Below are 19,705 nucleotides of genomic sequence, written 5' to 3' on the forward strand. Positions count from 1 at the left end.
GTCCAATCTTAGCTTTCCTTAAAGTTGGACGTGAGAGTTCAAACTCTGTGACATTGTGAAAAGCACAAGGTCATTTCTGCATCAACATCCCACTGGAGGAAACTAGTACTCTTCCCTTCATGACTGATGTCCACTTCATTTTCCAAATGCCTCCATGCTCAGAAGACAGCAGGAATGTCCAGGCAATGGGGAGTGAGAAAGTCCCTCAGCCTACCCAGGTCCTGCAGACCTGAGCCCTGGGGTTTTGACTAAAGACAACTAATTCTCTGTTTTTAGGGAAGAGAAGAAGAAAGGAAACTGTGAGAATCAGGTCTGCAGAGAAGGAAATGGATTAGCAGAAAGAGGGTCAACTGAATCAGTGTAAGTCAGATGTGCACAGTTTTACAAGACAAGGGGAGACAGCTGTGATACCATCAGGTTTAAAGGACCCTGACCCTGGGCGAGCCTGCCTCTTGGCTCCTGATGAAACTCAAAGCCTGTTATAATAGAGATTCCCATGGAGGTCTCTGTCCTGAGTCTAACTGGAAAACACTCCCCATGTTTCCATAGGATTCCTCAGGACGTATGGAAAGATTATCTGTCCCCAAAGTGACACTGTGGCTCCTGTCGAGGTGAAGATGTGTCCTCCTGTTACAAAAACAAAGAAACAAGGACAAAAAGTTTTGTCTTTAGAGACATCAACTGTTAGCACAGAATTGTAAATCTGGAAGGTTCCCTGGGGAGATGTGACAACGAGGCAGCCCCAGACCACAGCGGGAAGCCAGCCCTCAGCTGCACCTGCACCTGCCCCAAGACAGCCCCGTGCGCAGCGTCCGGACGCTCCCTGGTGGTCTCGGGGACCCCTGCAGGAGGTTTGTGTCCGGGCCCACAGGGGCCTCCCCTCACTGTGTCTCTTGCACAGTAATACACGGCCGTGTCCTCGGCTCTCAGGTTGCTCATCTGCAGATACAGCGAGTTCTTGGCATTGTCTCTGGAGATGGTTAATCGGCCCTTCACGGAGTCTGTGTAGCCTGTGCTACCACCATTATAACTAATGTATAAGACCCACTCCAGCCCCTTCCCTGGAGCCTGCCAGACCCAGTGCATGGGATAGCTGCTGAAGGTGAATCCAGAGGCCGCACAGGAGAGTCTCAGGGACCCCCCAGGCTTTGCCAAGCCTCCCCCAGACTCCACCAGCTGCACCTCACACTGGACACCTGCAAACACAGAGACACCCTGGTCAGAAACTGCCACACACATCCACTGTTTTTCTCACTCATGTCCACACACAGTCAGTCTCTCGAGTTTTCCATGAATTACCTTCTAAAATCGCAGCAAGGAAAACCCAGCTCAGCCCCCACTCCATGCTGAGTCCTCTGTGTTCAGTGCTGATCAGCAGGTGGAAATGCCTTGGAACCCCAGGGCTAAGGCTCCTCTCTCAGAACTGCAGGGTCGGGGCTGGGCTAGTTTTCATCAGTACAGAGGGGACCCTATTTGCATGTCTCCTACTATATAGCAAGCTCTAGGTAGGGACGTTTGAGGAGGAGGCTGTGCCCAGAGTAGACGACAGTGTCCTGCAGGAGTTCACTGACAATGATGGTATTCGGAACATATGTGTTCTTTATGAAATTGTGCTGTGACAAACACGTTGCCCCTATCACCCTATCTAATGTTTAAGTATTTCTGTAAATTATGGTCGGTAGGAGTCAATATTTTCTCCATTTACAGATGTGAAAGCGAACCCACACATGGAGGGGTTCTGTATGCATGTAGGAGCTCATGTCTGGGATGAGTGGACCCCGGTATCTGGCCCTGTGCTCCTCATCACTGGCTCTGCCTGCTCCCTAAACTAACTCCAGGACAAAGCTGGATGTTTCTAGGGTGGTTTTCAGAACCCAGTTTCTGTAACACAAGCGTGTGTGATGTTGCTGCCCTCCAGCACTCACCTGGAAATATGAGGAGAACCAGGGTCCAGGCATATTAATTTTCAAGTAGCTCAGACAGTTTACACATTTTTTGTATCTTCATATCACTCCTTCGTTGTCTAAGTTTCCATTTGTTTTCTTGTAATACGTTTTATGAGGCTTAATTGAAAGATAATACATTTTACATATTTAAAATGTACAATGAATAAACATGATGTAACTGCCAGCATTATCGAGAAAGTGGACAAGTGAATTTTTCTCCACATTTCCTCTTGTTCTGCTATATTCCTGCTCCTTTCCCCTTCCCTTCCTCCGCCAATTCCCCAGGCAACTGCTAATCTTTATTATATTACTTTAGACATATTTTTATTTACCAAAATGTATAAAAATGAAAGAACATACTATATATTCTTATTTGTTTGGCGTTTATTTAGTATAAATGATGGGTAGTATTCCAGCAAACAATTTACCATAATTTGTTTTTCTACTAAGCAGCTTAACAATATTAACATTCTTTTATTGCTCTGGCACTTAACAAAAGAAAAATCTGCAAGTCACCTTTGAAATGTACGTAGACAAGGAATATATTTTACTTTTTCTGTTTTTACAACCACATCAACAACAATAGATAAACACAGAAAAGGGAATTTTCCTAATTAAAAATATACTTTAAATACTGGAAATTTTACGATAAACATCAAGTCAGAAATCTACGGAGATGCAAGTTCCTGTAGAGAGTAACAAAGCCAGGGTGTGAGCTGAACTGGAGCAGAGTCTGGAATATAAAATGTAGCTATTACAAGATACAAACACACACATATATTGGATTATTCAAAGTCAAGCGTAGTAAATATGTTGAAGTGTGAATTTCTCAGGTACAAAATACTGAAGAGCTTTTCTATGCTCTTGAATACTTTTTCCCCAAAATAAGGACCATCATGTCAAATTTTTCAACATTTCCTCTTGTTCTGCTATATTCCTGCTTCTTTCCCCTTCCCTTCCTCCACCATTTCCCCAGGCAACTGCTAATCTTTATTTTATTACTTAAGACATATTTTTATTTACCAAAATGTATAAAAATGAAAAAACATACTATATATTTTTATTTGTTTGGCATTTATTTAGTAAAAATGATGGGTAGGATTACTCAAAGTCAAGTGTAGGAAACACATTGTAGTGTGAATTTCTCAGGGACAACATACTGAAGAGCTTTTCTATGCTCTTGAATCCTTTTTTCCCCAAAGCAGGACCATCAAAAACATATTTCTGTCCCAATGTGTCTGTCTGGGAGAGAAAAGGAGCCCACACTCTGAAATGCATTTAGACTCACCTCCTTTATCCCCACTGCAGAACTACGAAATTACTCAGCAGGGGCAAGTCACCAAAGCCAGTGTCTTAGGGGCACTGGGGAAACCCCTTAGGAACTGAGATGGGAAAAGAGGTCTTCGCCTAAGTTCCATTGAGAAGTGTCTCCCCTCTGTTTCTTATTTAACCGGAGCCTTAATGGGAAGGTCAGTCAGCAAATCTGGAAGGTGATAACACAAAAAGACAACACTGGAGCTGTGGGAGGGAGCAACTGGGGAAAACAAGAGGACTCCACCGAGGGAAAAAGGAACAAGGACGCACAGACCAACATCTCACCTGGAGAAACACTCGAAGCTCACACCCAGACCAGGCATCACGGTGCCTTCGTGGAAATGTGGACCCGTGAAGGTCAGAACATCTTTTATTATTCTACTGCCTTCCACCAATTTCACAATTGTCAGTTAAATATAATATTTCAACCCACCTGAAGGAGCTGAGAGCAATTCTCTGACGGGACAAGGTGAAGAGGCAAAGCCAAGCAGGAAAGAAAAGCAAGGTGTCACGGGAGGATCTGAAGTCTCCGGTGGACCTGAAAGAACAGACTTCAACTCTGATGTCAACTGCAAAAGTGAATGTCGAATGTAGCTCTGAGAAGATTCACAGATACTTCCACAATGAAGGCCCGGCAAAGATAAAGTGTGGTGAAATACAGGCAGAAAATGCGTTAAATGAAATAATAAGCCAACATTAACTATCCAACCCAACAGGTCTGGTTATCAACAACAATTATTACATATGTTAGTGAGAAATATCAAATTCTCAATAAACAAATAATTGGAATGAGATTCATAAATGATACAAATATGAGAACTATCTAATTAAGTAAGGTATGTAAAGCAACTATAATTCATATGTAAAAATCTCTTACAGAAACTGTGGACATGATGCAGGACTAGACAGGAAACTGAGGGATAAAAATACTAAGAAGGAATCAAATGGAAATGCACAAGAAATCAAAAGCAATGCAGTATAAACCTTGAGAAAGCTTTGGGCACACCCCTCAGTCGAGCTGGCTCAGCTTTTAAAAGCAACCATGCAATTAAAATGTCACTAGAAATTTCACAAAGTAAATGGCAAAGGAAAAGAGGGTGAAGAAAGTAAACATTAATAGCAAAAGTTATAGTATATGTACTTTTTAAATCAGAAAAGGAGAAATTGTAGATACAAAGACAGTACTTGAAAAAATGATGGGTAAGAGTGTTCCCAGTTTTGTGAAATACACAGGACTACAGATCCTAGAATCACAGCGAACCCCAAGCAGAGTAAACACACACAGACACAGACGCATGCACCACATATCCACCATGGACAGAGCGGTGTGCAAGAAAAACTCACACATCACACACCACACACACATTTCCTCAACGATATTCTTTTTACTTAGCTGTTTTAAAATTATTTGCATTGAGGAGAGAGATCCAAGATGGCTGATCACTAGCAGCTCGGGATTGTAGCTCCCACTGAAAGCGCAAAGAAGGAGAGGACGCCACACCTTCACATGAATTCTTGTTGCTCACGCACCAGGAGATTCCCAGCGGAGGAGCCCCACGGGTCGCCAGCGCGACTCTTGTGACCGGCGAGGCGGTTTTGCCGGCGCCTCGGAGCGTCGGTTCTCGGTGCAGAGTCAGAAAAGCACCATCAATCCTAACGCCGCTGATTTAGTCGGTGCAGTGGGTTGCTCAGATTTCGGCGCTGAGAATCAGTAAGTTGGACGTCCACTCAGAAACCCAATTACAAAGACGGTAATTATAAAGACCACAGATGGATAAATCTACAACGAAGGGAGGAAAACAGTCAAAAAAGGCTGAGAATACCCAAGATCAGAACGCCTCTTCCTCAGCTGAGGATCCCAGTTCCTCATCAGCAACGAAACAAGGCTTGATGGAGAACGAGTGGGTTCCAATTACAGAAGCAGGCTTCAAAACGTGGATAATAAGAAACTTCTCTGAATTAAAAGAACTTGTTATAACACAATCTAAAGAAACTAAGAACTTTGAAAAAAGGTTTGACGAAATGTCAACAAGAATACAAAATTTAGAGAGGAAAATAAGTGAATTGATGGAGCTGAAAAACACAATACGAGAACTACGTGAAGTATGCACAAGTTTTAACAGCCGAATTGATCAAGCAGAAGAAAGGATATCAGAGGTCGAAGATCAACTCAATGAAATAAAACAAGAAGACAAGACGAGAGAAAAAAGGATAAAAAGGAACGAGCAAAGTCTCCAAGAAATATGGGACTATGTGAAAAGACCTAATCTACGCTTGATAGGTGTACCTGAATGTGACGAAGAGAATGAATCCAAGCTGGAAAATACGCTTCAGGACATGATTCAGGAAAATTTTCCCAGCCTAGTAAGGCAGGATAATATTCAACTCCAGGTAATACAGAGAACACCACAGAGATATTCCTCAAGAAGAGCAACTCCAAGGCACATAATCGTCAGATTCACCAGGGTTGAAATGAAGGAGAAAATACTAAGGGCAGCCAGAGAGAAAGGTCAGGTTACCTACAAAGGGAAGCCTATCAGACTTACAGCAGATCTCTCAGCAGAAACCCTACAAGCCAGAAGAGAGTGGGGGCCAATATTCAACATCCTTAAAGAAAAGAATTTTCAACCCAGAATTTCACATCCAGCCAAGCTAAGCTTCACATGTGAAGGAAAAATAAAGTTTTTTGTGAATAAGCAAGCACTCAGAGATTTCATCACCACCAGGCCTGCTTTGCAAGAGCTTCTGAAAGAACCACTACACATATGAAAGGAACAAACAGTATCAGCCTTTCTAAAAAAATTATCAAAAAGAGCATCAATATAATGAAGAATTTATATCAACAAATGGACAAAATAGCCAACTAAAGACAGTATTAAACTCACATATATTATTATTAATTCTAAACTTAAATTGACTAAATCCCCCAATCCAAAGACAGGCAATTTGAATAAAAAACCAAAACCCATCAGTATGCTGCATCCAGATCCATCTCACATTCAAGGATACACAAAGACTCTAAACAAGGGATGGAGAAAGATTTACCAACTAAACAGAGAGCTAAAATAAATAAATAAAAAGCAGAAGTTACAATTAAGCAACAAAGATCAAAAGAAGCAAAGAAAGACATTATATAATGATAAAAGGATCAATGCAACAACAAGAAGAGCTAAAGATCCTAAATATATACGCACCCAATACAGGAATACCTAGACATATAGGACTTATAAAGAGACTTAGACTCCCACATAATAATAGTGGGAGACTTCAACATTAATATTAGACAGATCAATGAGACAGAAAATTAACAACGATATTCAGGTCTTGAACTTAGATCTGGAACAAGTAAATGTAATTAACATTTATAGAACTCTCCATTTTAAATACACAAAATATACACTCTTATCAGTACCACATCATATCAATTTAGAAGTTTAAATGAAATCTTGGTTGGCTCCTTGTTTGTTATTCTCTTCCCACATTTTCTTTCATGTCTCCATTATTAAAGACAATTATAGGCATACCCATATTTAGACTGCATTCTAGCCTGGGCAATAAAGCAATACCCCCATCCTCTCTCCCTCTTCCTCTTTCTCTTTCTTCCTCTTCTTTAAAAAAATAAATTATTTGCATTGATAGTATAAAGTAGAAGCCTAAAATGAAAATATATTGTTATAAACATAAGTCGGTCTATTCTAAACGTGTTCAAACACATGCTTTAGTTCAAATGAATGTAACTACATTGTTAGGAAATTCACTATTTCAAAGAAAAATGTTATTATTTCTGACTGTGTGTTGAATCATTTGTAATATATGCCAATAAAATTCTTTTTAATTAAATAATTTTTTAGCATTGCCATATAACTGTTTATATTTATGGGGTATAGTGTGACATTTCTATACATGTGTGCCATGTGGTATGACCAAATCAGAACAATGAACAAATTCACCAGGTTAGACACTAACATTTCTTTGTGTAGGTTGTGTAGGTAGCACACAAAATTCTCTCTCTGGCTACTTGTAGACATAAAATTCCCACATGTTGTTAACTGGAGTCGCTCTGCTGTGCGGCAGGACACTAGAACACATCCTTCATGTCTACCTGTAACTGTGCATTTGTCAATAAACCTCTTCTTAACTCTCTGTCTCTTCCGATTCCTGGCATCTCATAACCACTACTCTACTGCTAGAAGATCAGCTTTCTTCAGCTTCCACGTAACATTGAGAAAATGTGATATTTATTTTTCTGCGTCTGGCTGGTATCACTCCACCTAATTGTGTCCAGTTCCATCCATGTTGCTTCAAACAACAGAATTCCATTTCTAAGGCTGAGTAATATTGAGTTGTGTAAAAATACCACATTTTATTTATCTATTCATCTGTTGGTGGACACACATGTTGATTTCATATGTTAGCTATTGTGAATAATGCTGCAAGAAACACGATTGTACAGGTATCTCTTCAATATTAGTTTTTTACTTTAATTATTTAGATAGATATATACTTAGCAGTTGGATCGCTGAATTACATGGTAGTTCTATTTTTCCCATGATGGCTGTACTAATTTAGACTTCCATAAGTGGTCTGTAAGAGTTTATCTTACTGGTGGAGGGGTGGGTAGTAAAAAGAAAAAGAAAAAGAAAAAGAAATGAGTTTATCTTTCTATGCATCCTGGCAAGCTTCTGTTGTTTATTTTATTTTATTGCCTTTCTGGGTTTCAAGCAAAAATGAAGGATGAAAAGACTTCTTATTGTGAATTTGCATTTTTTGAATATTATTGCTTTCTAGCAATATATGTGTGTATATGTACTTATCTATCTACCTACTCTTTTTCGTTTATTCTTTTGAGAGAAGTGTATTCATGTCATTCACCCGTTATTAATCACATTATGATTTGCAGTTCAGTTGAGTTTATTTTATGTGCTTGATAGTACTCCCCTGTCACATAAACAGTTTTCAGGTAGGATCTATCATCTGCAGTTCTCTCCTCACTCAATTGTTTCCTTTACTGCACAGGAGCTGAACTTTGTTGGAACCTGGACAGGTGGGCTGAGGTGCTGTGGGACACTGGAGGGGAAGAGCTGGACCCAAAATCCAGAACCAGGTGAGCTTTTACTCACCATGTGGTTTCTGCGTTTATGGTTTGAACAGATTCAGAGGAGTTTGTCCAGGTCTTCTCGAGGGTAAAAATTTGAAAGGAGAATGATAGAATGTATTAGTCAAATAAATGAAAATATCATGCTTATGCATATGTTCTTGCGAGTGGGGGTAGCTCAGCAGTGTGTGTTCATCCCCATAAAAGAGAAAATTATGTCTGCTGCAAAAGAATACATAGCTTTTAACATACGCATTTATCAATGACAACTGAGCCTGGATACCAGATTATGTTATAATGCTAGTGGGAAGACTCAATAGAAGAAAAAATGTCATAGCAACAAAACATGAAGCATCAAACATGTAAATGAAATGGCTTTGAATGTTACTAGTAATGAACATGCCAAGAAAAGTCAATTACCATAATCAGAAAAATAATGCATGATCAACCATGGGATTCAATTTGAGAAGATAATTTTCATTGAATGGCTCACCTCACCCTCATAAAATGGCTCAGACAACAAGCTAAGAACAGAGCGTGACCTTATAGCAAGTGGAGGCCAAACATTTGGGGAGCGAGAGAGTCTGTGTTGGAATTGGGAGAAGCAGAAACCTGAACTCTGCAGAGAAGCAGCAGTGAGCATGGATCTTGCTGAGCACTTCAGGTTAGTGGTGAATACGGTAAAGGTGGGTTTCTCTGCCCTCATCCAGTTTTTGCTCTCAATACACTCTTGGAAGCTCAGTTGTGAATATTGGGAATCTTCCTAAAACTCAATCACAGCAAGCACATTTTCACTGAAGAAAGAGGTAAGAATTCAGGCATAATTAAATTTAGGTAATAAAAATTAGTTATTGAAACCTCAATGCCAGTCTCTAGTAATTTATATTATAAAATGCTCAGCTACATCAATGGAGTTCTTTTATCATATTAGGGATGGGTGTCCACGTGGGCAGGTGGTGCAGTCACGGAGATTAGGGAGGTGGGCTGTCCAGGCTTTCCTGGTCTTTCAGAGGAAAATTGCAGAGTCATCTCCTTCCCTGTTCACATCAGATTTCACATCTGTATGTGACCCTTGAAAATGTCATTGCCACGTCCCTGCATATTAGGAGTTAAATGGGGAATGAAGGTGACATGCTGCGCATGTCATTGTAGAACAGGCCAAGGAAATTACCTGCATACTGTTTCATTATCCAGGTCTGGAGCCTCTCATGTCTAGGCTTTGCATTATATTTATGATTTTCCATGTTGTTTAGTCAGAACAAATATTCTTTTTAACTTTCTACTGAAATAGCCCCACATAATAATCTAGAGGCATAAAGATTAAAAAATAACGAATTTGGCTGTTAACCCAAGCACCAGATGAGGTCACAGTTTGTGGTGAAGGCGAGACAGGCTGGAAACTGACTGTGCTCATGAATTCTTCATGTTAATAGGGAAACCCTGTACACCCACGACATTTAGACACTTCCACGGAGAACTTCCACCTAATATTATTTGTTATGAATCAAACCTCAATAATGAAACTGTAGGTTAATGACTAAAATTGCTGTTGCTAACAAAAGCCTTCCTTTAGAACATAGTCCTCTATCTGATGTAAAATCAGCCCTTATGGCAGAAGTGATTGTATTTATTAGAATGTTCTAATTTGTCAAAGTAGGAAACAAACATATTGTAAGGCAGTGCATGACTTTGGGGTGCTTTGTAAGTGAAAAAGCCTCGCACATATTCTGGAACACCCCCCTAAATGGGCAAGTTAGGGAACTCTTAGAAACCCTCCTTTATCCTAGATTCCTGGCAAATATAAACGCAGAAGTCAGTGTAAAAAGACGTAACACTGAAGCAAAGAAAACTGCCATGCCAGATCATATCTTCAGAGGATAAAGTGCTGAGAGTCACAGATTTTATCAAAATATGTCAACACTTAACCCCTGATCTTAAAAAAAAATGAATGAAATACATCTAGTTATCGATTTTACTTAGATAATTTATGCCAGATTATTTCAAATAAATATTTGTTGCATTTCAACTCTACAATTTATAGACAAAATGGTTATCAGATTAAATAAACACTTTGAGGAAACTTAGAAAAGACAGCAGAGGTTAATTCTTGATGAGGTGTGACCAGCTCACCACAAGATCCTGGGAAAACTCGAACATGGAGGCCTACACAAACACCAAGCCATACAGCCCTTTCGACATGTTTACGTAGACTTTCTTCATTTTCCACCCTTGAGGGGATGCGAATGTATTTTATTTATCATCTGTCTGTGTTCTCCATGTCTTGAAATAATTTCTTGACAAAAGGCTACAGCTCTTTTAGTTGATTAAAAGCTTCTGTATTTTGTGTTTTTTGCCTGTTACCAATCAGGTTTTGTATGAACTGAGTGAAGCACATCCAGGAAAGGAACCATTATAAAAAGATTCTCTGAGGCATGGCTGATATTAAGTCCCATGTTGTTATAACCTCCCACAATCTTCCATGTAAGTTTAGCAGAATGGTTTTCATACATTAAAGTCATCACAATGCTAAGGATGTATCTGTTATTGCCCTTTTCTCTCCAAGAAACTGATCTTTGACAAGTTGCCAAGAACTCAACAATAGAGAAAGGACAGTCCTTCAGCAAGTGGTGTGAAATCTGCACATTTGTATGCAGAAGAAAAAAGATGGACCTCACCTCACACAACACACAGAAATCAGGTAAAAATGGATTCGAGACATAAACATAGGCCTGAAAATGTGGTTCAAAAGTATCCAAGTATGATTTTGAACAAAGTATAAATTAGTACACTCATTATAAAAAACAACATGAAGATTACTCACTGACTCAAACATAGAGTATACCCCTTTCTGAGAATATATCTAGAGAAAATACAGTGAGTGTGACAAATACATGTTCATTGTGAGATTATGCATAACAGCCTAGATTTGGAAAATAAGTCAATGTCTATCTATGAATAAACAGATAAAATGTGGCTTATACCTACAAAAAGTTGAACATTATTCAGCCTTTAAAAACAAAGAAATTCTTACATTGGAACACATGGAGAACACAACGCTAAGTGGAATAAGCCAGACACCAAAAGACAAATGTTGCATGACCTCATTTATATGTAGAATCTACCATAGTCAAGCTCTTGGAAGCAGAGTGTAATAGTAGTTCCCAGGGGCTGGGAGGAGGAAGAAAATTGGGTGATGTAGGTCAAAGGATACAGTCTTTCAGTTATGCAGGTTGACATGGTTTGGCTCTGTGTTCTGACTCAAATTTCATGCCGAATTGAAATCCATACATGTTGAAGGAAAGGCCTAATATAAAGTGATTGGGTCATGGGATGGCTTTCCTCTTTGCTGTTCTCACTATAAAGTTCTCAAGAGATCTGTTGGTTTAAAGGTGTGGCCCCTCTCGGCTCACTTGCTCTCTCTCTCTCCTGCCACCACGTGAAGAAGGTTCTTGCTTCCCCTTCACCTTCCACCATGACTGTGTGTCCTGATGCCTCCCAGTAAAGCTTCCAGTTTAGCCTGCGGAACTGTGAGTCACTAAACCTCTTTTCTTCATAAATTACTCAGTTCTCAGGTAGCTCTTAATAGCAGTCTGAAACTGGACTAATTTTCCAAAAGTTTGCACCAGAAGTGAGGTATTAAGATACCTGAAAATGTGGCAGTGACTTTGTAATTGGGGAATGGGCAGAGGTTGGAAAAGCATGGAGGGATCACAGGAAGACAGAAAGATGTGGAAAAGTTTGAAACTTCCTAGAGGCGTGTTGAATGGTTTTGACCAAAATGCTGATGGTGATACGGACAATAAAGTCCAGGCCAAGGTGGCCTCACATGAAGATGAAGAACTTACTATGAAATGGAGTAACGGTCACACTTGCTACGCTTTAGCAAAAAGACTAGTGGCATTTTTTCCCTGCCTTAGTGATCTGTGACATGTCGAACTAGAGAGATATGATTTAAGGTACCTGGCAGAAGAAATTTCTAAGCACCAAAGCATTCAAGATTTGACCTGGCTGTTTCTGCAAACATAAGTCGTGTACATTCACAAAGTGGTGGTAGGAAATTGGAACTCACATTTAAAAGGAAAGCAGGGCATAAAAGTTTGATAAAAAAATTGCAACCTGGCCACATAGTAGACAAGAAAAACTCACTTTCTGGGTGGAAATCCAAGCTCACTGCAGAAATTTGCATAAGCAATGAGTAGCCCAATGGGAAAAAAATGTCTCCAGGGCATTTCAGAGATCTTTGTGGCAGCCCTTCCCATCACAGATCCTGAAGCCCAGAAGAGAAAAATGGTTTCATGGCCCAGGCCTAGACCGCCACTGTCCTGTGCAGCCTCGGGACATGGCACCTTGCGTCCTTGACTCTCCTGTTCCAGCCATGGCTAAAAAAGGTCAAGGTACAGCTCAGGACACTGCTTCAGCGGCCACAAGCCCGAAGCTTTGGTTGCATCCACGTGGTGTTGAGCCTGCTGGTGCACATAAGGCAAGAGTTGAGGTTTAGGAATCTCTTCCTAGATTTCAGATGATGTATGAAAGTGCCTGGATATTCAGGCAGAAGTCTGATGCAGGGGCTGAGCCCTAATGAAGTGACTCTACTGGGCCAACATAGAAGGACAACGTGGTGTTTGATCTTTCACAGAGTTCCCACTGGGGCACTGGCTGGTGGATCTGTGTGAAGAGGGCCACAATCCTTCAGATCCCGAAATGGTTGCTCCACCAATGGCTTGCATGGTGTGCCTGGAAAAACATAGGAATGCAATGCCAGCCTGTGAAAGCAGTCATGGGGACTGAGCCCTGCAGAACCACAAGGGTGGAGTCTCCCAGGCCTTGGGAGACCACCTGTTGTGTCAATGTGTCCTGGATGTGAGACATGGAGCCTTACGATTTAATGACTGCCCTGCTGGGGTCTGGACTTGCATGGGGCCCGTATCCCTTTTGTTATGGCCAATACCTCCCCTATGGACATTACATGTTTTTGACTTTACATATTTATAGGCAGAAGAAACTTACCTTGTCTCAGAGGAGACTTTAGATTGTGGATTTTTGTGTTAATGCTGAAATGAGTTAAGAATGGGTGACTGTTTAGAAGAGATAATGATACTTTACCATGTGAGAAGGACACGAGATTTGTGATGGCCAGCGGGGGAATGATATGGTTTGACTCTGTATTTCCACCCAAATCTCATGTCAAATTTTAATTCCCAAGTGTTGTAGGAAAGGTCTGATGGGAACTGACTGGATCATGGGGCAACCCTCCCCTTTGATGTTCTTGGGATATAGTTCTTTGAAGAACTCATGGTTTAAAAGTGTGGTATACCTTCTCTTGCTCATTCTGTCTGTCTCTCCTGCCAGCATGTGAAGAAGGTCCTTGCTTCTCTTCACTTTCCACAATTATTCTAAGTTTCCTGATGCCTCCCAGTAATGCTTCCTGTTAAGGTTTCAGAACTGTGAGTCAACTAACCCATTTTTATTCATAAATTTCCCAGTCTCAGATAGTTCTTTATAGTAGTTTGAGAATGGACTGATACACAGGTTGAAGAAGTTCTGGAGACGAAATGCACACTAATGTGACGATGCTAATGAATATTATATTACAAATTTATCTTCTGCCAGAAGAGTAGATCTTAGGTGTTCCTATCGCACACACACAATAAATTAAAGGCATAAAATGATAACTCTTTGAGATGATAAGCATACCAATTACCTTGATCATGATGAGCATTTTCCCAAATACATCAATACATCAAATGTTGTACATTAAATGCATAAAATGTTATTACTCATAAATTATATCACTCATAAAAAGTGAAATTTCTAAGCACCAAAGCATTCAAGATTTGACCTGGCTTTAAATTAGCTCCATAAAGTTAAAAAGGTGATGCATACTTATTTATACATAGTTTATCAATAAAACTGTGAGAATATAAGCAGAAAAACTTGTACAAAGATATTTATAGCAGATTTGTTTAAGATATTTATAATGGAAACATTTAAATTCCATCAACAGAAAAATAGATACACATATTGTCACTTATTAACTTAATGAACTGATTTATTTACTTAGTAAACTGTCATTTATTAATATAATGGACTGATTCAGATATGAAATTCCTATATGTGTATGAGTACAAACATATGTACAGATATGATGACAAAAACTTGATAGATGCCATTATGTGAATGAAGCTCACTAATAGCAAAAGGAGTCCCTTACAAAAAATGATCTATGATATTTGATTCCATTTTTATGACGTTCAAAACGAGAAAAATGGACATACAGTGACAGAAATCAGAAATTTTATTTGCATTTCTCTGATGATTAGTGATGCTAAACATTTTTAAAAGATATTTACTGTGCACTTGTGTGTATTCTTTTGAGAAGTGTCTGTTTGTGTCACTTGCCCATGTATTACTCCATTTTCAAACTGCTGATAAAGACATACCTGAAACAGAGAAGAAAAAGAGTTTTAATTAGACTCACAATTCCACATGGCTGGGGAGGCCTCAGAATCATGATGGGAGGTGAAAGGCACTCCTTACCCGACAGTGACAAGAGAAAATGAGGAAGCAAAAGCGGGAACCATTGATAAATCCAGGAGATCTTGCGAGACTTACTCACTATCACAAGAATGGCACAGGAAAGACAGGCCCCAGTGATTCAATCGCCTCCCTCTGGGTTCCTCCTACAACACTTGGGAATTCTGGGAGATAAAATTCAAGTTTCAATTTCGGTGGTGACACAGATAAATTAGCCAATATTTAATGAGGTTATTTGTTTTTTGCTTCTTAATTTGCTGAATTTCCAACAGATTCTGGATGTGATGTTAGGATTTTGGTGGATGCAATGTTTGTGAATATCTTCTCAGGGTCTGTAGGTTGTCTGATTGCTCTGCTGATAGTTTTGTTTCCTTTTTTGTTTGTTTATTTTGTTCAGCAGAAACTCCTTAGTTAATTAGGTCCCACTTGTCTCTTTTGGTTTTTGTTGTAATTGCTTTTGGATACTAAGCCAAAAATTCTTTGTCAAACTAGCTGTGGAGAAAGGACCCTCCCCCTGCACCTGCTCCTGGGGCCTGCCCTTACTCGGTGGGTCCCGAGCGCCCCCTGGTGGTCTCGGGGACCCCTTCAGGAGGTTTGTGTCCGGGCCCACACGGGCCTCCCCTCACTGTGTCTCTCGCACAGTAATACGCGGCCGTGTCCTCGGCTCTCAGGCTGTTCATCTGCAGATACAGCGAGTTCTTGGCGTTGTCTCTGGAGATGGTGAATCGGCCCTTCACGGAGTCTGCGTAGCTTGTGCTACCACCATCATATCTAATGTATGAGACCCACTCCAGCCCCTTCCCCGGAGCCTGGCGGACCCAGCTCATGTAGTAGTCACTGAAGGTGAATCCAGAGGCCGCACAGGAGAGTCTCAGGGACCCCCCAGGCTTTGCCAAGCCTCCCCCAGACTCCACCAGCTGCACCTCACACTGGACACCTGTGAACACAGAGACACCCTGGTCAGAAACTGCCACACAGATGCACTGTTCCCCTCGCTTATGTCCACACACACTCAGTATCTCTAGTTCTCCATGAATTACCTTTTAAAATAGCAACGAGGAAAACCCAGCTCAGCCCAAACTCTATGGTGAGTCCTCTGTGTTCAGTGCTGATCACTGAATAGAAACACCTGGGAATCCGGGGCCTGGACTCCTCTGCCAGATCTGCAGGGTCAGAGCTGGGCTGATTTTCATCAGCAGAGGGAGGGCCCTATTTGCATGTCTCCTGCTATATAGCGAGTTCTCGAAGGGATGCCCAGAGGAGCTGTATCCCAGAGAGGATGTGAATGATTATTCTTCATAAATAATTAATTCTCATTAGCATTTCTACTTTTAGATGCACAAGAAGTATGTTCTGTGGGAGTCAAATTTTCCTACATTTACGCATGTGAATGTCAACCCCCAAGTGTGGAGGGGCCATGTCACATGTCTAAGAGCTCACATCCGGTAAGAGCCAGTCTCAGCGTCTGGCCTGTGTTCCTCAGGACTGGATCTGACTGCTCCCTAGATTAACTCTAGGACGGAGCAAGAAATTTCCAGTGAGGTTTATGAAACTCTTTTCTTATAATAATATCATGACATTATTTGGCTATATCTTAGTGTTTTCCTTAATAATACAGAAAAACTGAGTTTTTTTTTTTTTTTTTTGAGACGGAGTTTCGCTCTTATTACCCAGGCTGGAGTACAATGGCGCGATCTCGGCTCACCGCAACCTCCACCTCCTGGGTTCAGGCAATTCTCCTGTCTCAGACTCCTGAGTAGCTGGGATTACAGGCACGCGCAACCATGCCCAGCTAATTTTTTTTTTTTGTTGTATTTTTACTAGAGACGGGGTTTCACCTTGTTGACCAGGATGGTCTCGATCTCTTGACCTTGTGATCCACCCGCCTCGGCCTCCCAAAGTGCTGGGATTACAGGCTTGAGCCACCGCGCCCGGCGAAAAACTGAGTATTAATTCATATATGTATTCAGAAGTCTATGACTTCTTTGTATTATTTTTATCTCTTTTAATCATTTTCTACCAAATCATACATTTTTATTTGTAGTAGTTTTAATGAGGTCATATTGACAAATAACAATCTTCAAACAAATATTTACATAATCATCACCATTCACATAGAAAACAAATCAGTTACCCCACAATTTTCTCTTTTTCTCCTGCAATTTCCCTGCCTACACCTTCCATCCTTTTACCATGGAGAAGTCAGTTTGGGATCTTTGTGATATAATTTGCAATAAATATTCAATTTGCACAGTTTATAAAATTGAATTATATATATGTACTTTCATACACATTATACATAAACATTAATACACATTAGAGTTGATGTAGTGGAGGGTGGCTAGTGGTGGAATGAGAAGACGCCACGGAACCCCATCTCCAGTGCCTTTCCCAGCCTGCTGCACCTGCCCTGATGCTGAGCCTTGAGCCTGCCTGACCACTGAGCCCCACAACGGTCCTGAGCCCCCACGTGGTGCCAAGTGCCCTCTGGGTTTCCCTGCTGGTTCCTGAGTTTCAGCTTCTGTTTCAGCACCCCCTGCTGTCCTGTGAACCCTCACAGGAAGGTGTGTGTCTGGGTTCACACGGGTGTCCTAAGTACTTGTGAATTTAACCATGCTGTTGATTGTATTCAACATTAATTGATTGCAGTAGTGGATACTATGCCAATATATGACTTTCCCAAAATTTGTTTACTGATAAAACTGCTGATTAATATTTTTATTATTTTCAGTTTCTGTGTATTTCATACAAACTGCTGCTCAGCTTAGAGGGCTACACAGCTGAGAAACATGTTCTTAATCTTACAACAACGTGAACAACAGCTAAACTGGTCAAGCTGCAAGTGAATCAGTTTTCTTTAAAATACATCATGTAATTAAAGTTATAGCATCCTGTGTATTTATCAGTGTATGTGAGAGAAAGAAAGAAAGAAAGAGTGAGGAAAGGAGATTGAAAAAGAAAGTGATTCTACATCATCTTTAATTTATGAAATCTTCAAATACAGGAACTTATTCCTAATGAACAGGGTCCATGTAAGTTGAAGAAGGTAACTTGATGCACTCGCATATGGCTATGTATTTATAATATAAATATTATTTTCCAGACATGTAAACACTCAAACACGTTAGAGTTGATTTAGTGGAGGGTGGCTAGTGGTGGAATGAGAAGAAGCCACAGAAACCCATCTCCAGTGCCTTTCCCTGCCTGCTGCACCTGCCCTGATGCTGAGCCTTGAGCCTGCCTGACCACTGAGCCCCACAACAGTCCTGAGCTCCCACGTGGTGCCAAGTGCCCTATGGGTTTCCCTGCTGGTTCCTGAGTTTCAGCTTCTGTTTCAGCACCCCCTGCTGTCCTGTAAACCCCCACAGGAAGGTGTGTGTCTGGGTTCACACGGGTGTCCCCCCACTGTGTCTTTTGCTTGAAAACACATGGTTGTGTGCTTGTTGCTCACATTGTTCAGCTGCAGGAAGATCTGTTTTTTGGGCACAGATCTGGAGGTGGTGACTGGACCCTAGAGGAGTGGGTTGGAATTTCTGCTCCTTCATGACCTGTGCACCTGACCCACTCCAGTCCGTCACCTGGGGCTGATTGATCCAGCTCCAGCAAGAAGCACTGGATGTGATGCGGAATCCAGTATTAAAACTGAAATGTGTCATGTTGATTTAAGTGCCGCATCTATTATAGATAAAGCTGATTGACTTCAGAAGCACTGGTAACTTATAGACACTGAGAAATAGGAGTGACTGTAGGTGACTCTGCCTTCGGTACATGTGAGAAAGTTTTTCTCTTGGTACAACACATATTTCTTCTTCAGAGACTTCACAAGTAAGAACAGGATAAGGAATCCAGAGAAGAGCCCCAGAGGAAACTATTTTATGGAGAGGAAGCCAGAGTGACAGGAAACCAGAACTTAACCCCATCTGCCCTTGCCCTGAGGCTGGCTTTTGCGAAGTGTTTCCTGAGCACCCCGCGGCGGTCCTGTGCCCACGTCAGGGAGGCTTGTTGATGAGCTCACACTGACATTTTTTCTAATAATTTTACCCCCCACAAAGAGAGAGTAAACCATGAATCCATGCTTCTCAGGAACAAAGAACAGCAGGATCACACCCCCTGTACCCCACCACAAACACATTTAGGTAAATCTTAGTAAAACTGCTGAAAACCAAAGACAAATAGAAATACACGCAGGCAAGTGGACGTGAACAGAGGGGGCATTCCTTCCAAAAGAACAGAAAAGATGATGACGGCATTCTTCTGGTTAAACCCTTACAACTAGAGGAAAGTTTATGGTATCTGTAAAGTGTTGGAAGGAAAGTCAACTCATTGTTTTATATTTTATGGATGTTCTCTAAAAAGTTAAAAAATAAACAGTTCCATTTGTCTTTGAAAGCCTGAGGGTCTCAATGAATCTATGCCCTCATGAGACCAGTGAAAATAATTTTGAAAAATTACAGGGTTTGGAAAGGCCCTAACAGCATACAGCAAGTGAAAGCATTTATTCAAGAAAATTGACAAAACTCAGTAAGGCCAGTCATCGCATTAGATCTAAGATGCTCTTCCTCCCTTCCACATCCCAGCTCAGCATGATGTAAACTCCACTGCAGACACATGCAGCTGAGAAGACAGGACACCTGCTACCCAGCTCCCATCGAGGAAACTCTGCCCCAGGGACCAGGACATTGGCCCTCTGACCCTGCCAAGAGCACTTGATGCTGGGGCTCAGTTCTGGACAAGAACTAATGAGAAACAGAGTCACTTCTTCCATGGACCTGATCATGGATGGAGGCTCTGCCCTGGGCCCAGTGCCAGGACATTG

The 19,705-nt window shown here is 41.1% G+C and overlaps 1 pseudogene and 1 gene segment (V, D, J or C); both read right to left on the reverse strand.

Annotated features, from left to right (window-relative positions):
• Nucleotides 1-684: 684 nt before the first annotated feature.
• On the reverse strand, nucleotides 685-1,410 carry LOC141582278 (immunoglobulin heavy variable 3-48-like). The segment is given in 2 exon segments: nucleotides 685-1,196; nucleotides 1,300-1,410. Coding segments are annotated over 2 exon segments (558 nt in total).
• Nucleotides 1,411-14,761: 13,351 nt separating this feature from the next.
• On the reverse strand, nucleotides 14,762-18,545 carry LOC101036955 (uncharacterized; annotated as a pseudogene).
• Nucleotides 18,546-19,705: the final 1,160 nt, after the last annotated feature.

Source organism: Saimiri boliviensis, chromosome 2 (assembly GCF_048565385.1).
Source record: "Saimiri boliviensis isolate mSaiBol1 chromosome 2, mSaiBol1.pri, whole genome shotgun sequence".
NCBI lineage: Eukaryota > Metazoa > Chordata > Mammalia > Primates > Cebidae > Saimiri > Saimiri boliviensis.